We start from the raw sequence: 22264 nt of genomic DNA, 5'->3' as shown, positions 1-22264 counted from the left end.
TCTGTCCAACTAACCAGAAAACACAAGAAATGGAGCTGTGGCTCAAAGTGGTAGAGAGCTAGTCGAGCACAAAAACCTCAGGGAAAGCTCTTGGGCCCTGAGTTCAAGCCTCAGAACACACACACACACACACACACACACACACACCATTGTGAAGACAACTGTGGGACTTAAAAAAAAGATAATAGGATGCTGGGATCTGGTGGCTCATGCCTGTAATCCTACCTACCCAGAAGGCTGAGCTCTGAGGCCGGCAGTCTGTAGCCAGCCTGGGCAGGAAAATCCATGAGACTCTTATCTTCAATTAACCATCAGAAAATCAGAAGTGGAGCGGTTGCTCCAAGCAGTAGAGTATAGCTCTGAGCAATACATTTTAGGGACAGTGCCTAGACCCTGAGTTCATGCCTCATGACCTCCCCCCCAAAAAAAGGCCGGGGGGGCGTATTGGTGTGGGATAGGAGACCATACAAGGTGGCAGGTAGTGTGCACTAGTAATTCCAGCTAGGATTAGGGTCTGAGGCTGGCCTAAGGCAAAATATCTAAGATTCTATCTGACAAATAACTAAACAAACACAAGGCTAGGGGTAGGGCTAAAGTGGTAAAACACCTAACAAGCTTGAGATCCCAAGTTCAAACCTGTGTGCCACTTCTTACAAGGAACAGGACACCAGCTGAAAAAAAACATTGCTAATTTGCCTAAATTTTATAATATCCATAGCATGATTATATGAAATGAAAATGTCTTGATATCTTGGAGGTTTTTTTCATAGCATTTTTATAGTATATGAATAAAGTGTTTTAATGCCTAAAGTGTTCTGGAAAACAAACATGGCCAAATGCTAGGAAGTCGTATCTAGGTGCTCAAATAGAGTAAGCGTGTCATTTCTCTTCCTGGAGAACCTAGCTGTGGGCAGAAACACCCACAGGAGTGGGTTTTCATAAATAAAACAGCAGAGACAAAGCCTGGGGGCAGGTTTGCTCTCTGGTATGAATGGAATTATATTGTCAATAGCAAAGGAAGCTGTGGGTGAATCCCTGCAGTGTAACCCAGGGGTTTCACCCTGGAGGGCTGAAAATATCGAAGACTGCAGAATCCGGAGGGGTGACCAGAAGTGCAGATTGAAGTGTGCCATACTTTGGTTGTTCTATTTCCCATAGCAAGTGTGGATATAGTGTTTCCCATATAAACATATGCATAGGGCAAAATCCCAGGCTGCCTTTAACTAACACAATGAGGAGCAGAAAATGTAAAGGGTTTAAAATGTAAAGGGTTTCCGTGTGTGTGTGTGTGTGTGTGTGTGTGTGTGTGTGTGTGTGTGTGTGTTAGTCCTAGGGCTTGAATTCAGGGCCTGAGTGCTACCCTGAGTTTCTTTTGCTCAAGGCTGGCCCACTACCACCAGAGCCACAGCTCTATTTCCAAAAGGGCTTATTTTGGCTCACTGTATTGGGGGTCCATTATCGGTTGCTTTAGAGCTGGGGCGGGGAGGACAAACAGAAGCTTGAGATGGAGTAAAATGCAGTTCACCTGCATTGTTCCTTCCCAGGACACACCTGATGGCCTAAAAAACCTTTGCTCTGGATCTTACCATTGCCTGGTAGTACTATCTTGGGGTGCCAGCCTGGTATACAAGACCTTTCACTCACAGGCCTTTGGAAGGGAGGTTTTCAAGGTCTAGACTTAAGGAGTGAGGGATAAAGTTAAAATGATGAGCCAGGCACCAGTGGATCATGCCTGTAATCCTAGCTATTTAGGAGGCTGAGAGCTGAGGTTTGAAGCTTGCCCAGGCAAGAATGTCCAGCTAAGGGATGAGCGGGGGTGTGGGCTCAAGTGGCAGAGCATCAACCATGAGCTAGGAGTATCTTTGAGATCAGGAAGGTCCAAGATCTCTTCTATTAATTACAGATCATTATCAGCAGAACCCATTACAGAATATTACAGATAGCCAGGCATCAATGTGTGTGTAATTCTGTGTGTTATATCTAGTTTTGTGGGATCAAGGGAACTTCTCCAGTTTCCATCCCTGGAAGCTCTGTGCTTAGCTGGGCCTCTAAGTTTGGTGTCAGAGAACAATGCCTGAAAATGAGATTCATCCCAGATTAAACAACTATAGCTGATCAGAATGGAGCCCTTCATATTATCCTCACTGGCCTAATCATTGGCTCAGTCACCCACTGTGACCACGAGTTTAGGACACATACCAACACACACTGTCATTATGTTACTGTAATACTGAGATTCTCATCAGTCATGGTTTTGTTCATAGGAAGCCTGCTGTAGAATACTTCTTGGACATGACATCCCATTAGTATAGTATTAAGGAAAGCTTGTATCCTTCAATTGTTTTATTCTTTTCTGAAGCTTTTCATTTGAGAATACTATAGTTCTTATATTACATTTCCAGTTATTCCTTCTTAAAAATTAATGTTTTTGTGTGCAGTGAACTTCCTATTTTATTCCAAGTTAAGAAAATAGATTACGAAAAAGATAACTTTTATTTTAAAAGAAAGGTCCATCTTAACAATGCATTTGGAAGCTAGGAAAGTGATGAGCATGCATATAATCTCAGATACTTGGGGGGGACATGTTGTTTGCCTCAAACATATGAGAGGCTGGCTTCAAACCCCAGTACCTGGGGAGAAAAGTAGAAAAAGAAAAGCTATTTCTATCTACCTGTCTGTCTATCTATCTATATGAAGATGATTGAAGCACGAGAGAGGAGAGGGAGAGACTTTATTTGGCTATGGAAAATTTCCCCAAACAGCAGGATATTCAATTTCAAATACAAATGGCATGGGCAAAGTGTTATTTATTGTATGTTGCACATTATAGAGACTGTAAAGCCAGGAAAAATGCCATAAGCCATTGAATCTCAAAAGTTAGCAATAGAATGTACTTGAAAGGCCAGGTTATTTCAGGACCAAGATATGGGGTGAGTTGGACTGGTCCTGCCCATAGCTGGCAGCTGTGCAAGGATGTCTTGATGATACAAAAACCGCACAGTTCTTGTTAAATATTTCCCCAACATGGGTTGCCTCAAAACACTGTCAATAATGTGGCAATGTTCTGTGTATTTTACTGCAGCCGGGCACTGGTGGCTCATGCCTGTAATCCTAGCTACCCAAGAGGCCAAGATCTGAGGATCATGTTTCAAAAGATAGCCTGGGCAAGAAAGTCTATGACTTTTTATCTCCAATTAAGCACTCCCCCCCATCTCCCTATGTGCTGGATAGCACATAGGCCCTGAGTTCGATCCAGGACTCATACACACACGGACATGGTGGCCGACTGCTTGGACGCAATGACACTGTAGTCAAGATCAAGTTTTCCTCTGTCAGCCTGGATTGAACAAGCATATCTTCTCATCTCCAAAACTGGGATCTGATTTCTCCTGTGGGCCCTTGCTGAGCCAGCTCAGGTCAGCTGACTCACGTGGGAAACACATGGTCTGTAAGGTATTATCCTCACAAAAGGCCTTAGGAGAGCGAGTTGCCTTGGGGAACTGCAGTGTTAAGGACAGCACTCCATATCTCACTGCTGCACTCAGCCGGGGGTTGGGGAGAAGTTTTAGTCACTTTTCTGTCCCCTGAGTGTAACATGTGGGAATGACCTTCTAGAGAACTTCAAATATCCCATTTACCTGGGTTCTTTGAACTTTCTGGAATAATCAATAAATGATACCAGATACACAGTTTGCTTTTTAAATCAAAAGTTATGATTTTATTTTTAATCTTAATACACCAAAAATATTTTTTTTATGTTGTGAAATAAGCACTTGAAAAGAACAGTTCTGACATTGCTGTGATTTGCTTTGTGAGGCGTGGGTGGATGGGTTTCCATCGGGATACAGGCTCAGGAGCCCTCAAGAAGCCAAACCTTCCAGTGCTTTTCAAGGAAGCATAGATCAACCTCTGGCCTAGACATCCCTAGTCTAGCACTTGTCTGACACAACCAAGACCACGGAAGCTGTATCTGGCTACTTGATTTATTTTATTTTTGTCCACTGGGAGAAAAGTTCCACATACCCCCAAACATTCGGAAAAACAATAGCATTTAAGTACCAACACAATCTTCCTAGGATGTCCTCAATGGGTTGCCAGTGTGGCTTGGTCCTGATTTATGGGACCAGCTTTTCATCTAACCAGTGACTCCAGCATACCACAATGCAGTTGTGGGTGTAGACTTCCCATAAAATACTTCTGATTGACACTTTCACCTGCCTGAGCTCAATGGCAGAGCTGTGTGCAAGATCTCCCCAGCCCTCTCCCTCCTGCTACAGCAACTTATGTGTGCCTATGTCTGGGGAGACCCCTCCTCCACAGCCCATCTGGTCGACCCTGAATATTCAAGTGATGGGAGGATGGAGAAAGTAACCTACTGATTCAAAAGACTTATGCAGGCTCTGGATGCTCTGAGTGGCACACCCATACTTGTTTTCTTCAGCTACAGATCCTGCCACATGTTGTAGATGTTTTCAACTGTAGTCACTGAGGAAGATGTTTTAAATGTATGGACACCTGTTTTATGTCACTACTGGGTACCACCAGACAATGCTGGCTCACTGGCAGCCTAGAGCCTTGCATGCTCTCCTGAGAAATGGGATGAGATATGCCATCCATGTCCCATTAGCAGTCATTTGCAGGTGCATTCCACGACAGGCCAAGTGGGGGGGGCCACATGTTCTCAGCAAAATCTATGCACCTGGAGCTCAGAGAACTGGTTGATATACATAAATTTTTTAAAAAGACAGGGGACAATGACTCACTCAGGAACACAAGCTGTGCTCTCAGCTGAAGTTGACAGCAAAATATGATCACAGACAGGCATGTTGGACTACTGGAAAGTTCTGGTTCCATCATCCCATTCTCACCCAATATGACTTGTCAGGATGGATGAATTTTGAGGGGGGAAGGGTCTCAGCCAGATGGGCTGGGCCATGGCCATGCAAACTCAAAGCTCTGAGCTGTGACATGAGGCCCACTCTCGAAGCAGTTCCCTTCGGTTAATAGCTGGCCAATCCAACAGCTGTATTAAAAAAAAATCACCACGCAAACTTGAGTCATCAGTGTGTTGTAGCTGACTAACTCGTGTGCCAGACTGTCTCGGAATAAGAACCGATTCTCCGACTAAGATAGTAACCTGAGCAGGTAACCAGGTCAGTTAGCAAGTTGGGAAGATGGCCAAACTTCCAGAACATTCTACTCCCATGTAATAAGACGCTGGCTGCTTTGTTACTCTGATGTGACAGACTTATCATAAAGATGCTACATGTGACTATTTATTTAAAAGAAAGTGTTTATCTCTCCTAGTTCTCTTCTCCTAGGTACTTACTGAATATCCATTCTGCAAAAATCTGGTCAGCCCAATTGTTGGATTGAGCCAAGATGGTAGTGATTAATCAGTCCTTCATGTGAATGAAGAATTGAAGAGGTGTGGGCATAGCCCAATCTCTCTCTCCTCAGGTTCCATGCACCTGTGTCCCCTCCCCTGCCCCTAATTTTTGTAGTGAGGTATGATTAGAAAAAGAGAATAAGTTACTTGCAATAAGAACCTTAATCCATGATTTTAATGGAATACTTTTGCCTGGCACTGGATATAAATACAATAAATAAGTAATAGTTGTTCTAAGCAACAAAAACCGGGGAGTGTTTCACACTAGAATTGCTTTGCAAACTTGTGTAATTAGTTGAAGCTCAGGCCTAGTGTATTAAATATATATATATATATATATATATATATATGATTTGGAGGCATGATGGGTTTTTTTTTTTTTTTTGCCACGCTGGGACTGGAATGCAGTGGAAATTTTCTAATAGAAAAGAGAACCTATTGCAACTTAGTGGGGCAGCTATAAAAACTTGTCTGCCCAAGTTTTTCTGGAATGTTTACTCACAGCAGGATTATCTGTGGCAGTCAATTGTCTGCTATGTTTCAGATGTGTCACAGGCCACGCACCTGGCCTCCTACCTTGATGTAATTAAAGCAGCTAAGCTGAGATGTTAAAAACAGTATACAGAACCTGTCAGACCAGAATTCTGTTGTTATTTTTTTTCAATGTGTGGCTTTTGCCCTCTCTCATGGTTAAGTATCAGAAATTCCTTTAAGATACATTTAGCCAGTTTAAAAACAACTTATTAGACCAGTCAACCAGCAGACAAAAAAATTTTAAGTTGTTTTTGAATGTCAGCATGAACCTAACATCAAAATGAACATGTTTCTGGAAGCTTCCTTTTTAGTCGTTTTTTTTTTTTTGTGGGCTCATTTCCATATTGCAGTGCGGTCTGATCATAAATCACTGAATTAAATAATGAATCAGATAAGCCTTGCTGGTCAGCTAGTGTGTGGCCCTTTTCTCACTTTGATCATTCTGCTTATTTTCTGTCATGAGAGGAGGTGGAGACTTACGTGTTTATTGCACAGAATCAGGTGTTTGCAAAGCTCGAAAGAACATTTGCATCCTAAGAATCTTTTTTTGTTGCACTAGACCTACCTTATCCCTAATCACAACACACTCCTCCCGACAAGCAATTATATCACCTACAAACCAACACCAGACACCATACTAGACTGTTTACACTGGTAAATCGCAGGTGCAAGAGCCCTCTCCTCAGTCTTTTCAGTCATAGATTGATTTGCATGGATTCTTGCTCCACCAGTCCAGCCATTCCCACAGAATGGAATAAAACTTTATTCTCTTTAAAATTCCACATGGAAACAAGATGCTGACATAGCTCTTACTATCTCTGACAGAAAAGCAGAACAGCTGGGTCACAAATGACGGCACAATTAAAGCTAAAATAATATAAAAATATTCTGGAAAAAATCCCTTTGACTGTACACTCTCAAATAAAGCAAGAAACATAAAACGACAGTTTCTGCTAGTTTGGGCTTTGAAGTTCAGTGTATCCCACATTTGTGTGTATATATGTGTGGTTATGTGTGGATAATCTATGCACTGAAGTTACCTCTAATCTTTTCATCTAATCATTATGCTACTTAACCAATTAGAAATACTATGATATCACACTGAACAACTTTACATAATTGCTTCTTTGAAATACTAGGAATGTTGACACATTTATTTGGCTTGTAGAGGACTGAAATATTACACTTAATATTATCTAGCTTTTTAATTTTTTTCCTTAAAGAATATGGCTCTTAGTAAATTGATTTTCTGAGTTCCAGAGCAAAAAGTCCCTTTTCTACAAACAAACAAACAAACGAAAACAAACTTCTGAAGCCGACTTGAAGCAGAAAGGATATCTTCTGGTTTAGCCAAAAATAGCATGAGTACTCTGATATAATTTCAAATGTGAGGAATTAATCTATGGCGGGCGGGGAGCTGTTTGTTGTCCTTTGCTTTTTAGCCAAACTTGTCATGAAGGATTTGTTGAAGTATCTCCACTCGGCCAGCAGAGGGCACTTTAAACACCTCTGCATTGCTTGGGGAGCAAATGCAGATGCAGAAACACAGTGTTCATCCAAAATCAGGCAGAGAGTTCTGCAGATTTCTTCTTGAAAGTCACAAAAAAAAAAAAAAAAGGCATGGTTTGTTCCCTAGGGCTTCATTTGGAAAGTCAGGAATATGTGTAAAGTCAACTAGGGTGGGGTGTAGGTTTATTTCCTGTCTAGTGGATGTGTCTTCAGCTAGGTCTTTTCTCCTTTTTCTCAGCTCCAGTGGCAATGTGTTGAGCTTTGTTTGGATAGCATGGGTTCCAGTTCCATGTCATTTGCTTGCGCTTTCGTTGTATTTACTCTCCTGCTCAAAAGTCTGGGGCTACAGAACAAAGGCAACACGCTAACTTACCGACTGATGATCCAGCTCTATATAGGTTCCTGTAGGACCGGGGCTGAATTCTTTCCATCCTTCCAGAAAACTATTGTGCCCTATTTGGTTATGGCAAATTCATTAGCCTGAGGCTTTTCAGTTTAGGGGACATGTGGAAATGTTGATTTTTTTCTTTTCCCCCTCAGTTAAAACTTAAAAATAAAAGACGGAAAAAAAAAAAAAAAAGATTAAGACATCTTTTCTCAGGAGAATTACAACAGCTAAATTTTCTTAAAAGGCTTCAATTTCTGCAAAAATTGTTATTATTCTAGATATAAACCCTGTGTTTTTTCCATTGTCATCATTTCTATGGGCTCCAGGTTCACGTTGAAAAAAGGTTAGAAAGATTGTGTGTATGGACGTGTGTGTGCTCACGCAGTTTTAAAAGTATAATTCTTCCATCCTTAGAGAAATATAACACTTAGTAAAGCCTTTTCCTTCTTTTCTTCATATGGTGTTAATAGTCTTTGCTTGCTTTCTGTCAGTCTTTCTGCCTCTGGTTCCCTTTTGCTTACATTTGTCCTAGGGCTGACAGATAAGAGAGAGGCGGGGGACCCCTTGAACCCCGAGCAACAGTTTTGAGATAGAGAGGGCACTCAGTGAGTCCTCACCCAAAAAAAGGGTCATAAACTTACTGGGTTTTGTCAACCTAATCATCCTTCTGCTGCTTCGAGTTTTTGTGTCTGCTTTGTTTCAGCCGCACCATATGTGATATTTCCTTGTGCCATTTTCTTTTGTCTGGTTGTTTTTTTTTTTTGTTTTGTTTTTCTTGTTTTTTGTTGTTTTTTTGTGGTTGTTGTTCTTGTTGTTTTTGTTTTTAAATTGATGACCCTGAGCTATGGCTGCCTCCTCACCCAGTTCCACCACTATTCAGCCTTAGTTGTTTTCCTCATTTTGCCGATGTAGGCCTCGAAGAAGAAATGGCAGAAGAGGACTAAGTAGCTGAGGTACATGAGTGAGGACCAGAAGATGTTCTGAAAGTGAGAGTAACATTGGTCTTGCTGCATCCAGGAGAAGACTAGGTAGTTAATGACGCAGCCCATGAGCATCTGAGTGATTTGAGACAAGGTGATGAACATGGCAAACTTCCGGGAGACGCGGAAACCCGCGGCCCTCAAGGCATAGTAAGTGTACATCACGGCATGCACGCCATAGTTCATTGTCATGAACCAGCCACCCCCGGCCACCATGTCTTTGTAGGAGTACCAGGAGTACAGGAGCACAGTGATGTGGTGGTACCAGTGCAGGAAGATCAACTTCTGTTTCCTCAAGATAATGAAGATTGTATCTCCTGGAAGACAATGGAGAGAAAGAAGTGACCATGAGACCCTTGGTGGTTTACAAGATGGTTCTAGAGCAAGGCTGGATTTGAATCAGTAACTCAACAGTTTTCCTAAACCAGTGCTCTTGGTGGGGAAAATCTGAGCAAGATCTTCATTACTTTTGCGTGTCTCGTAACCCAAGGGGGATGAGAGGCGTAGCTTAGAATGGGTTGTGGATTAAAGAGGATAATTGATATACCTTTACTCTCCCACCCCTGGGTTGAGTTTTTGTTTTTCCCCAGTTCTGGAGCTTGACTCAGGGCCTGGGCGTTGTCCTTGGACAGTTTTTGCTCAAGGCTAGTGTTCTGCTACTTGAGCCACAGCACCACTTCCAGATGTTTCTGTATATGTAGTACTGAGGAATCGAACCCTGGTCTTTGCCCATACTAGGCTACACTAGGCTACACTCCCGCCCCCCTGGGTTGAAATTTTTATTTTCACTTTATTTGTTAGTCGTGGGGCTTGAACTCAGGGCCTGGGTGCTGTGCCTGAGCTTTTTGTTTTAAGGCTGGCACTCGACCACTCTGAGTCACAGCCCAGTTTTTGAGTTTTTAATTGCAGATAAGAGTCTGATGGGGACTTTTTTGCCCTGCTGGCTTGGACTGTAATCCTCATATTTCAGCCTCTTGAGTTAGCTAGGTTTACAGGCGCCCAGCTTTTATTTCATTAAATTAAAAAATATTATAAAGGTGATACACAGAGGGGTTACAGTAACTAGACTTTCTTCATACACAGCAAAGCCAGCCATGGATGTTTCTTTCAAGGTATGTGACACAAAATTCTACTAACTATTGCTCTGGAATAAACACTGCAGCCAGGTGACTCAAGTCTCAAGAGAACCAAACATGTCTTTGGAAATATACCAGGGAAAGGCCTGGGGGCTTGTCTCAGGCCATTTACTAAGCAAAACTGAACTGGAGGGCCAGGAGTTTGGCCTAGTGTTAGAGTATTTGCTTAGCAGCACCAAGACCTGGGTTTCATTCCTTGGTATCATTTACATAGAAAAAGCCAGAAGTAGTGCTGTGGCTCAGGTGGTAGAGCTCTAGCCTTGAGAAAGCCCAAGGACAATGCTTAGGCACAGAGTTCAAGCCCCAGAACTGGCAAAAGCAAAAACAAAAACTCAACTGGAATGCAAACCAAAGTCCTCAGCAAGCTGTGCTAAGGCCTCTCAAATCATGAAACCATAGTTTTTCTTTGGCATATGATCAAAAAAGTATCCCCCAATGTGTCTGTGTGTTTGGGGGCACCTTACACAACGTAAGGTAATGATGGGACAGGGAGACAGCAAAGCCATTTCTATACACATTTACAGACCAGGAGAAGGAAAGTCTTTTCTACCAATGAATCCAGGAAAAAAAAATGGAAATGGGGTCATTTTTATTTTATGAAATTAACTGTAAAAGGCTCTCCAGGTGCTATTGAAACATTTCTATAATAATATATCTGTGTGGAAAAAGAAGACTACTCCTGATGTGAGGTCTGGATTGTATATAATAGGAGCTAGAATTATACTCAAGTAGGTAGATGCTCTATCTTTATAATGACTCCCTTTTCCTGGTTCTGAAAGACACAGAATAGAGAACATGGATGTACAGTTCCATTACCAAGTAGGATTCAATTAGAAAGAAAGAAAGAAAAAGAGAGAGAGAGAGAGATGGGGTTATGAGAAAGAATCAGGCAAGCGTAGACACATCCCTCTTCCTCAGGAACTCAGGTTATTGACAACATCCTTCACAAACACCAAAACAACAAGGACTTGAAAATTCTTATTTATCATTTCAATATGCACAAAGGGAACTACTGCGTATGCCTCTCTTCTCCCTCAGAAGCCTTGTCACTTCCCACCATTCTTAGCATTAGGCAAGAACAAAGAATACTGAAGAGTCTTTCAGGATTGATTCTAATGACTTTTGGTTAGCATCCATACACGTGCTACCCTCTACTCCAGTTTCCAAGAGATACTACTTTCTTTCCCTGCTGAATTTTTAAACAATAATTACTTCATATTTTTTCCATATTTTTTATTGTAATTAGTAAAAGGGTTACATGATATTTGCCAGATAGAAGGTGCATTAATTCACATACATTGATACCCTTTCACATGTCTTGGTACCCATTTCCCTTCCCCCCCCACTACTTCATATTTTTTTTGTCTAGAACAGAATAGCTAAGTTTCAGTTGCTACATTTCTGAACTGATTATAAAATTCCCTTTGACAGCTTCTCCCATGCATGAAGCCTGATTTTTATTGTATCTATAAATGTCAGGCAGGCTGATAATGGCAGATAGTGAGGGTCACTCTCCTTAGATTGCCTTTACAGCGACAACTGGTGTCTAGAGACCTTCGATCTTGGCGTTAAACTGGGTTATTCTGGCCTGCCTGTCAAAGATCCACCACTCCTGTATAATTACAGTTCTACATCTCTCTTCCCTCTGTAGGTTATCACAGAAATACCTTAACTCCAGCCTACTTTTGTTAACACGGAAAGAAGGCAGAAGATCAAGAAATTTTATGTCAAAATCCAAAGTTGCTCATTCATAATTGAGAAGGTCTTGTTCATGAGTCTCTCAGCCTTCACGAAAAACATCCGTCTGATGCACTATTATACACTATCTAAACACATAAGTTATTTCCCCCAAAGTAACAAGCATTTCATCACGATTCTTTAGATTCAATTTGGCTTCATCATTAACTTGAACATTAAGACCCATCAAAAGAAGGATTTAAACAAGGGAACGGCACCTATAAGCCTGAAGTGGAGGGTTGATTGGCTGGTGCTTTTCCTGTCTGGAGGATGAGACTTACAAGTTACCTTGGGGGTGGAAGAGAAGGCTGTGACATGAAATCCTCAAAGCAAAATTAGTTTGAATTCATTCAAGGTGCCTTGTTTTCCAGAAGAGAGACGCAGGATGGTAGATGAGTGATAATGACTCGCCTTCCTAAGCAATGCCTCTGAGACCGCTGAGAATTCGAGTCCACATGAAGTTCCCAGCCCAAAGACTTTGGGTAAGGAAGGCCCCTGACTGAAGATGGCTGCTCAGGGGGTGAGGTTTTGGAAGAGCCCCTCAAAACCTCTCTTGGTTTGGAATATTGTGTTTACACTGATTTAGCAGGTACAAATGGTTATTTCTCAGTGTGTGCATGTATATGTATGGGGAGGGGAAGAACCTACATAACAGTATACTTCACTTGTCAGGAGCTACAGTCTTTTGCCAAGTTGTGGCATTTATGGGCTTGCCAAAAAGCAGTAGAGGAATCCAGAAGTGTAAACTATCCTAAGAACTTGTAGCTGCTATCTGCCAACCAATCTTTTTTTTTGGGGGGGGGTAGGCAAATGTCCAGTAGATGTATTTTAAAACAGATTTTTGGCTAAGTACTAACAAGGGGAGTTTGGACTGTGGAAGGTGTTCTGTTCTTGTCACCTAGTTGAGTACTTCCTGCTTCTATTTTTTCCTCTTTATCATCTCTCTAATCTTGTCAAAATGACAAGCCGTAGGCAGATCACCGGGTTTGGTGAACCTACTATGTGCAGATCTGGGTCTACCAAGAAGGCCATCAATTTTGGGGACCCCCCTGTTTCCTGAATGTCTATCGTCACCAAGAGACAGAGGTGACATTGCCTACGTGGCCTGTCACAAATGGCTGAACCCCCTCTTCATAGAGTGAGGCAGGGTGCAGCTGAGTCAGAGCTTTAAGAACAATGATAAGCTCAACTGAGCAAGGACCTAGACTCAGAGCAGATGTTTCCAAGTTTCAACAAAAGCAAAGTCTCAGCAGGTTTTAATATAATTCACACAGTAGGCACTAAAAGATTTGGCACACAAAGCAGAGGAGTGGCTCTCTGGCTGTCCCTTGTTCTAGCAGGGCACAACTCCACAAATTCATTGAAATGAGCTCACTATTTTCTGCTGAAACAGAGGGTCGTTCGCTTCAAGCTATGTGCCAGAGTTCAATAAAGGGCGAACGGGGGAGTTCATGTTGAATGGGTTCAGAATTTCAGATAGGAGAGATGTGGAAAGTTCTGGAGAATGGATGATGTGATGGCTGCACAATAATGTGAATATTTTGTCCATCTTACCACAGTATATCAAAAAAGTTTAACTAAAGCTATAAGGCCTGGGGGTTTAGGGGAAAACTGTACTGCAAGTGTGGGAAAAGCATTAGGGTTTTCTCATGCAATCCAGAGAGTTCAGATTCAGAGTATGAAAGGCAGATTTTGGCATTTGATGAGGAAAAGTTTTCAATCATCCAAAAGGATAAATCCTTCCTAATTAAGTGAGAGTGATGAAATTTCCAAATTCATCCTCTAAAATGCACAAAAAGGCACCAAGGCGAAGTCAGCTATTGGCGGAGTATACATATGGAGATCTACTGTGACTTGGAAGTTATTTTTTCTTTTATTTGTTTATTTGTTGTTTAATTGTTATTATAAAGGTGATATACAGAGGGATTAGTCTCTTAAGTCCGATAATGAGTACATTTCTGTTGGGACAATGTCTTTCCTTCCCTTGGTTTCTCCCAGTCTTTTCCTCCAAAGAAATTCTAGGGTATTTGAGAAACAACATTTCAGATTCTCAAATTTTTCAGAAAAAGGTTCTGAGAACATGGGGTACTCGAAACAGACTCTACAACTAAGGGCAGGCACAGTGACACAGGCCTTTGATCCCGCCTACCTGGGAGATGGAGATGGAGGTAGGTAGGATTCGAGTCCCAGGCTGGCCAAGGCACAAAGTAAGAAATAGGATCTAGAAAACAGCTGAAGCAAAGCCAGGCACTGATTGACTGATTGTTCACATCTGTAATTCTAGGAACATGGGAGGCTGAGATCTGAGGATCACAGTTCAAAACTGGCCCAGGGAGACAAATCTGTCTATTATTTTCAATTAACCACTAAAAAGCCCGAGGTAGATGTGTGGCTCACATGGCAAAGTGCTAGGCTTGAGCAAAAAAGCCAAGTAAAAGCCTGACCCTCTCAATAAAGGTTTCTGGGAAGTTTTCTTCTCTGTCTCTGCATTAGCTGTTGGTGGATAAGTAGCAGAGGAAACTTACATTGTATAGAAAAAATAGACTCTGGGCAGGAACTAGCGGGAGAGACACCTCACTGGAGATGTCTGATAGCTTAATAGGAGGCTGCAATGAAACTATGACCTTTAAGTCCCCTCCTAAGAGAACCAGGAAAGGAAATCAAGTAACATTTAATCTAAGTACATGTGCTTTCTTTTAATTCCAGAATTAAGATACAAGATATAGCATTACAATTTTGAATGATTGATCTTTTTTCTTTAAAATATTAGTTCCTACATTGTTCAGCTAAAAGAATTGATCAGTGTGTCGATTAGTTTCCTACCCGAGCCCTTACCTGTCTGACCCTTAATCCACCTATTTTAGGCTTTTTCTTGTGGGATCACAGGAGAAAACACACAATTCTTAATTTCAGATTAACAAAAAAATATCAAGAAAGCCAGAGAGTGGCATGACCAAGTTTTCTCTAAGAAAACACAACTGATTATGAGCGGGTGGCTGGTACTGCTTGTGTTTGCACTTTGAGTGTTTTGTCACCTCTAAGTCAAATTTGTCAGCAATGAGCAGACTTCCTTTGAGATCTGGTAAATCATTGGCCACTGATTCTACCGAGGTGTCTGTCAACCTCTGCCACCTTTACGTTCAAGACTGTCAAGGAGTCAGATTAAACGTTAGAAATGTATGTATGTATGTATGTATGTATGTATGTATGTATGTATGTATGTATGTATGTAACCATAACCAAAATTTTTTATTCATTGCTAGAAGGTGAATAATCTCTCTCCAAGGCCAAACTCATTGATGATTAAACTTACAATAACACCAGAGACCAACAACTTTCATTTGTTAATGAGAACTCAGGATACCCAAACAAAAAGCTAAATTTCCTAATAGTAGCTCCAGGGGTGAAAGAAATCTTAGAAATGTGATTTGGGATCAGCCATGCAGTTCATTTTCTCTGTGCTTCTAATATTAGCTAATGAGTCGTAGAGAGGGGGCTGTGGGTATTTTATAAGTCCCTGAAAATGATCTATTTTAAGAATGCTTGGAAGTTGGGCTTATTGCATGTAAACGATGTCTATTAATATACATGGCATAAAGTACTTTAAAGGGAGATACAAGGAGAGCAAGAATAAAGTACAGGTCAATCAAGCACTCAAATTTATTCATTATCACTTTCCTGCAACTAACAAAGCAAGAACCTCAGATTGTGTACTTCTTTTACTTCTTTGTAGTGTGTGTGTGTGTATACACACATGTGTGTATACACGTGCATCAGTATTGGGGCTTGAAATGAGGGCCTAGACACTGTTCCTTAGCTCTTTTGCTGGAGGCTGGTCCTCAACTACTTGAGTCACTTCTAGCTTTTTACTGGTTAATTGGAGATTACAGTTCTTGGATTTTCTGCCCAGGCTGGCTTCAAACAGTGATCCTCAGATCTCAGCCTCTTGAGTAGGTAGGATTATGGGCATGAGGCACTAGCATTTGTTTTTAAGAAGTACTGCAGAAGTGTGGCTAGGATAAGAAGGGCAGGAAGTTGAATAAGAGAAGGAACTCACCTAGTTCCGGTGCTTTGCTTAGCACAAATGCATAAGCCCAGAATTTGCTGATGGGTCCATTGTAAAAACTCTGGTCACAGACTGACTGTTTCAGGCCTTTGGTCATCAACATGTATACCATATAAGCACCAGTTCGAAGAGCACCGAATATACTTCAGAATGAGAAGAGAAACAGAAACAACTGTTAGAAATTCATTTTACTTCTGACATCAAGCACAAGAGAATGGACTGGTAGTCGTTGGTGGGAAAGAGACACAGAATAATCACAAAAATGTGCATTTACCTGAAAGTACCGTGTGTGTGTGTGTGTGTGTGTGTGTGTGTGTGTGTGTGTGTGTGCCAATCCTAGGGCTTGAAGTCAGGCCATGAACATTGTCCCTGAGTTTTTGCACTCCAAGTGAACATTCTACAGCTTGAATCACAGCTTCACTTTGTCCTTCTCATCTTCTATAGTGTGTGAGTATGGACCAGGGGTAGAGATGCTTGACCTCAAGGCCTAGATGTTGTCCTTTAAATTTTTTCAGCTCAAGACTGGCAATCTATCACCTGAGCTACAGCTCCACTTTTGGCTTTTTCTAGAGACAAGAGTCTAATAGGCTTATTTGCCTGGACTGGCTTCAAATTGTGATCTTCAGATCTCAGCTTTCTGAGTAGTTAGGATGAAAGGCAGGAACAAATGGTACTTGGCTTTGTCTGAAACTTTCTAATTTCCAAGAAATGTCTTCTCCAAGAGAAATGACCTAAGCCTTCCCAGTCAATGGATTACAATTGGATTGCAATGGTTAAGTCAGATGACGATTGTTGTTGTTGTTTTTGAACTGATTTCTTGTTCTGTGTTTACCTCACTAGATGTTAGCTAAAAAAGAATAATTATTGTTGTTTTTGTTTGTTTGCTTGTTTGTTTTGGTGCTGGTCTTGGGGCTGTCCCTGAACTTTTCTATTCAAGGCTAGTGCTCTACCACTGAAGCCACAGCTCCACTTCAAGGCTGTTTGGTGGTTCACTGGAAATCAGAGTGTCACTGACTTTACTGCCTAGACTGGCTTTGAACCATGATCCTCGGATCTCAGATTTTCTGAGTAGCTAGGATATTTCTTTTTGCAAGTATGAGTCCACCAGCACCAGCAACGACTAGATTTTAATACAAGAAGTTCCAGCAACCCCAATTTAAGGCACAACATACTGAATGCTTTGTTTGACTGGTATGGAAAGTTATAGGAAAATCTGAATGTGGTACTGCAGACATTCTGCATTGCCAGTTAAATGGAGAGGTACATTTCTTTCTTCTTTTCCAGATTAAAGAGCCCTTCCCCATGGAAGGAAAATCCACCTTACGATATGACTTAAGCTATTGTGATTGGTCCTATTCCTTTCTTTGTGGGGGAGGGGAGGGAGTCTGGTGGTGGAACTTGAATTCTGAATTGTGGGCCTGGACCCTGTCCCGGAGCTCTTCAGCTCAAGGCTAGCACTCTACCACTTAAGTCACAGAGCCACTTCCGGTTTTCTGGTGGTTAATTGGAGATAAGAATCTCATGAACTTTCCTGCCCAGGATGGTTTTGAGTCGCAATCCTCAGATCTCAGTTTCCTGAGTAGCTAGGATTACAGGCATGAGACACCAGCACCAGCTCCTATTCCTATTTTTGAAATGTTAAAGATAAGATGATTTTCCTTACCTTTTAATTTAAAGAAATAAGAAGCAGTTCTGAAGAGTCTCCATCAGTGTCAGCACTCATGACATATTAGGGTGGACATAGGATCTATTCTGGCATGAGTGAGGTCAGGGTCTCCTGACTTTTAACTCACAGGTCCTGGGAAATGCAGCCGCCATCTTGCAAGCCTCAGCGCTGCCTCCAGGACAAGGACCACTCAAGGACAGTCCACACAATCCCTCTTGATGTGACTGATGTGGACAGGCAACTCATTTTTGTGTGTGGGTGTGATCCTGTCTCTAGACATCTCGCTTTAGAGATAACGAATCCACTTTTCATACATGTGCTTTTCATAAAACTTTACAAAGCAAGGAACATGCAAATAATAATTCCCTTTCATACATATTCACTGCTCACTAGTCCTGGGTCTAGAATCTTCCTGAGCCAGCAAGCTTGTTTTCCAGAAAATCACCTTTCCCAGTGACTCTAACCACCAGCTGCAGACACTGCATCGTTTCTCCTCTTTGCTGCTAGGATGTGTGCTTTGTCATTAAGGCTGAGCCAAAAAATCACCTCTGCATGACTTTCATCTTTCAATTATCATTGCTAGTTCATTGCCAATTTCTTTCTTTCTTTTTTTGTTTTTGGCAATACTGGGGTTTGAACTCAGGGCCTTCCTCATGTTTGCTGTTCAGGCGCTCCCCACCATTCCTATGTTTTGCATATGGTTTCATGGTTGGACTTGGAACACGGTCTTCATTATATTCCTAACCCAGCCAGAACCACGGGCATGCAAATCACTCCTGGGTTGGCTGACTGTTTTGCTTACTCTGGCATCAAACCTCATTCCATTTGATCTCTACTTCCCACATGGCTAAGATTATAGGCACGAGCGACTGTGCTTGGCCATATTCCTAATTTTGAATTGTTAATACTTTAGTACGATTTGACTGTCCTGTCTATTGTGATAGAAATCACTAAGGTAAATTCTGACTGGTTGGTGATGGTCCTTGAAAGAGTTCTAGAAAGTGGACTTGAATTCAGAGCCAACAAATATGGCATTTAGAAGTTGGAGGTTTAAGGCCTCGCATGCGCGTGAGTGCGTGTGTGTGTGTGTGTGTGTGTGTGTGTGTGTGACTTACAGAGCATTGTAGAACTAAAGGTCTCAGTATCACAGTGACACACAATAATGCTGACAATGAGTGCACACAGCACACATTATTGTCTCATATCGGGACCTAAGCTGCGTTCCCTGAACTGTGAACAAGGCTGACTCAGAATAGAGGACAGTAGTGCTTGTCTGGGAGATGGTCAGTGCCAGCCATTGGTGCATTGTTGTGGGTTGACAAAGCTACTGCAGGGGTGGGGGGTTGGGGCGCCCCTCAGCCAATAGAATGATTGTTCTATGTGGGAAGCCACCAGCTCTGCGCCCAGCACGTCTCAGCTGCCTCCTATGGAACTGGGTGAAGATTATGACAACCACACACCTCAGGAACACATCACTAACACGCTGTCAGGTGAGGCGCCTTTCTCTCTTCCCAACATTCCATTTCCTCCAGAGACAGCAAGCACCTCATATTCTGTGTCCCCACCCCTTATTTATATGCTCAGGGCAAACTTTTCCTCAGCGTCCACCCACTCTCTGGCTGGGCCCAGTTTCACAGCATTCTAAACAACCACCAAGAAATTCCAGTTGTGGAGTGAAGGAAGCCTTTGGACGCATGAGGCTAGGAGCACATCTCAGTCACTTGCTGGATGTTCCGTGTTCTTTCACCAGGAATGAGGAGGTTATATAGCCACAAATTACCTCAGTGAGTTTTGAAAATTACTATTCAGCTAGGTGTTTAGTGACAAGCTTCTGATATCTCAAAAACAGAACAAGTATGGGTGTAGCTCAATTGGTGGAGCGTTTTCCTAGCATGTGCAAGGCCCCGAGGTTAAACCTTCCTTAAGGCAAAAGGAAAGAAAAAGAAAAGAAAAAAAAAAACAAAGAAAGAACAAGAAATATCCCATCCATGTCTATAACCTGAGTTTACTGTCTGCCTCCAAGACTCCAGCAATGCAATGAGGCCTTCATTCTCTGAGTACTTCTCCTGGGCAGTTCTCCCAGGCATGGGGAGCTCACTTTTTGCACAAAACCAGAGTGAGGCGCAGGGACATGCAAGAGGCCCCACATGTGGCTGCCCTCGGCCTCCCAGCCCTTGTATCTTGATTGACTCCTGTCTGCACAAGAGCTTGTGATGAACCAATTCAATACACTGTGAGTTGTCACTATACTAATAAGCTTACGGGAGGATAAGAACTGAGCCTTGCACACGGCCAGTCTGAAGGAGAGGCAGTTAGTATGGAAGAGTAATTGGTTCATGCATGAGGTATATTCCAGTCAGATAACAAAGATTATTCTAAACCCAGAGCCTCAGACAAGCTGTCTGTGCTGACTGAGGGTGGGTGACTACCATATCACATGCTATTTCTTGGCTCACATACTTAGCTTTCTCTTTTTCTTTGTAAGACATTATCTAAATTCTCCAGCCAAAGCCTGCTTTAGATTATACCAGGAATGGGGGAGCACAGTACTCTGTTGCTATTCTCCTTGGCAAGCTGGGGCACAATGCCAGCTCTGATGACAAGAAATGCTAAATGCAGGGTTCTCAAATGCAACCCAGGATACCCTCTGGACTGTTCATTCAGGAGGGAGAGGCCCACAGCTGGAGAAAGGACCTTCTCATTGTCTTTGACTATTGCATTTTATTGTTTTAATCAAAGTTTTACTCAAGTAGTTATATAAAAAGGTCACCAGTTTACCTGTCAGTTTATAAGTACCATCTGTCATGTTTCACAGTTATAAGATGAACCTATATTAACAATGGCTAATTTCAAAAAGTTTTATCTAAATAGATGCCTGACTACACTGCTAACACTGACGAAGCAATCACAATGCCACAAACTTACTAGTGAATTTTCAGTGTGAAGGTAAGATGTAACACCACTAATTACAGACCAGCCCTTGGATAACAAACAGGCATGAGGACTAGGCGAGAAAACACTGATTCATTTATTGAACCAACACCCACTTAATCCACACCAAGTGTTAGATATTGCAGTAATCACGAAGAAGGCATATCCTATTGTAGAAGGAACCTGTCAATAAACAAGTGTGTGCATGTAACAGGAACAATTGACAGTTGTGACAAAATATGAAGAGGGTACGTACATGTGTTTGAAATTCCTCTTTGGATAGACAGTTAAGCATATGTTGGAACTTTGGTAATCCATGTTTAGAAGGCTTTCATTGTAATTTCCTTTCTTTCTTTCTTTCTTTCTTTCTTTCTTTCTTTCTTTCTTTCTTTCTTTCTTTTTTTTGTGTGTGTGGGGGGGTCATGGAGTTTGAACTTGGCCTGAGCACTGACCCTGAGCTCTTCAGCTCAAGGCCCTACCCTTGAGCCAAGCCCCACTTCCTGTTTGATAAAAGTTAATTGGAGATAAGAGTCTTAGGTCCTTTTGTGGCTGGGTTGGCTTTGAACCCCGATCCTCAGATCTCAGTCTCCTGATTAGCTAGGATTACACCGCGCCCGCTTCATTGTAACTTTTTTTTTTTTTTGTCACCTTTGGGTTTTATGGAAGTGTAAAAGTTCTAGTTAATTCTTCACACCCACACTTTGACTATCATTTATCTATGTGAGGAAAGATTTCATCACTCTGGGCACTGAACGTCCTATTTTTATTGCCATCTGAGAGTTAAAACAGAAGTATCTCAGCCATGACTTTAAGAATGCCAATATTTCAATCTCAGAAGAGAAAACCTTGGGTATAAATCCTCAATCATTCTTTCACAGGACAAGAGGTCATGTGGCAATGAACCTTTGTATATTGCCTTACTGGCTCTTGGATATCTTATGGAATTCAAACATGGCTCCTATGGTCCTTGTATTCTATACAGCCAACCACATCCAATTTCTATTAACTTGACCATCGAAGCTGCCATTACTTCTAGAATTTGGCAATGAAAAGTTCTCTCCTATCTTCTAATCAAAGGGAAGAATGGTGTGAGATTTTTTTTTTCTCCAGCTTTCGAAACATGGCAACACCCCCCTCAACAGTAGCAACTCTTCTCATAAACACAGGAGTGGTCATCAAGTTTCTGATGACAAGACTTGAACTGCTAGCTTCCAGAGCCAGACACATACCCAATCATACTTGGATGAATAAACTCATATTACTTGATCTGCTATTAAGGTTCACCAGTATTTTTAGAGGTTTCATCTATCTGGACCTACTGGTAGCTTTACTTTGGCCACTGTCATGTGGCAGGTAGCACCCTAGGTCTCAGACACAATGGTATCAGCTCTCATTCCAGATGCCAAGTTTCTGTTCATTGTGGAAGCACCATGTGAGAGCACTCTGGGCCCCCACATATAAAGAGCTCCCACGAGCCAAGAAGATGATATTTGATTCTCATCACAAGTACATGGGCATCATGATCCCTGTTTTACAGATAAAGAAGTCAGTGGACTGACTCAAGGACTCATAGTTTCTGCATAGTAAACACTTCTGGTTATAGCTCAGAGCACCTGAGTACTGTTCCTGATTTTGTCACCAGGCTGTGGGTCTCAGTATGGCTAAACATGATAACTACCAGTGGTAGTAACCGCTGTAACACTGGGTACACAGCTTAACACCAGTTGGACCAAACCTGGGAGTGGGACATGCCTGCGGGTCCTAGCTAGGGGTTACAGGTGCCCTGGAAATGTCATCCTGCAAGGTAAGATGGCCCCTCCACAGGCCTGTGGATGCAGCTGGCATAACTGATGGAGCTGCCTCTCTGTGATTATTGTTGTCCCAGAGAAGCACCTTCTTTCCGAAATGTAAGCCTTAAGAGTTCTATA

The 22264-nt window shown here is 42.0% G+C and overlaps 1 protein-coding gene across 3 annotated transcripts in view; it reads right to left on the bottom strand.

The window, feature by feature from the left end:
* Positions 1–8625: 8625 nt before the first annotated feature.
* Positions 8626–22264, bottom strand: part of Elovl6 (ELOVL fatty acid elongase 6) — an 84587-nt gene continuing 70948 nt past the window's right edge. For all 3 annotated transcript variants that reach the window (XM_090356684.1, XM_090356682.1, XM_090356683.1), the window contains exons 4-5: positions 15731–15882; positions 8626–9117 (exon numbers count right to left, since the gene is read on the bottom strand). In XM_090356684.1, the coding sequence (XP_090212810.1) occupies positions 8693–9117; positions 15731–15882 (577 nt within the window). In that variant the 3' untranslated portion in view covers positions 8626–8692. The remainder of the gene's footprint in view (positions 9118–15730; positions 15883–22264) is intronic.

Source organism: Megascapheus bottae, chromosome 23 (genome assembly GCF_031878675.1).
Source record: "Megascapheus bottae isolate mThoBot1 chromosome 23, mThoBot2.hap1, whole genome shotgun sequence".
NCBI classification, from domain to species: domain Eukaryota; kingdom Metazoa; phylum Chordata; class Mammalia; order Rodentia; family Geomyidae; genus Megascapheus; species Megascapheus bottae.
The sequence above is the reverse complement of the archived record's forward strand: the minus strand, read 5'-3'. Positions and strand labels throughout refer to the sequence as shown.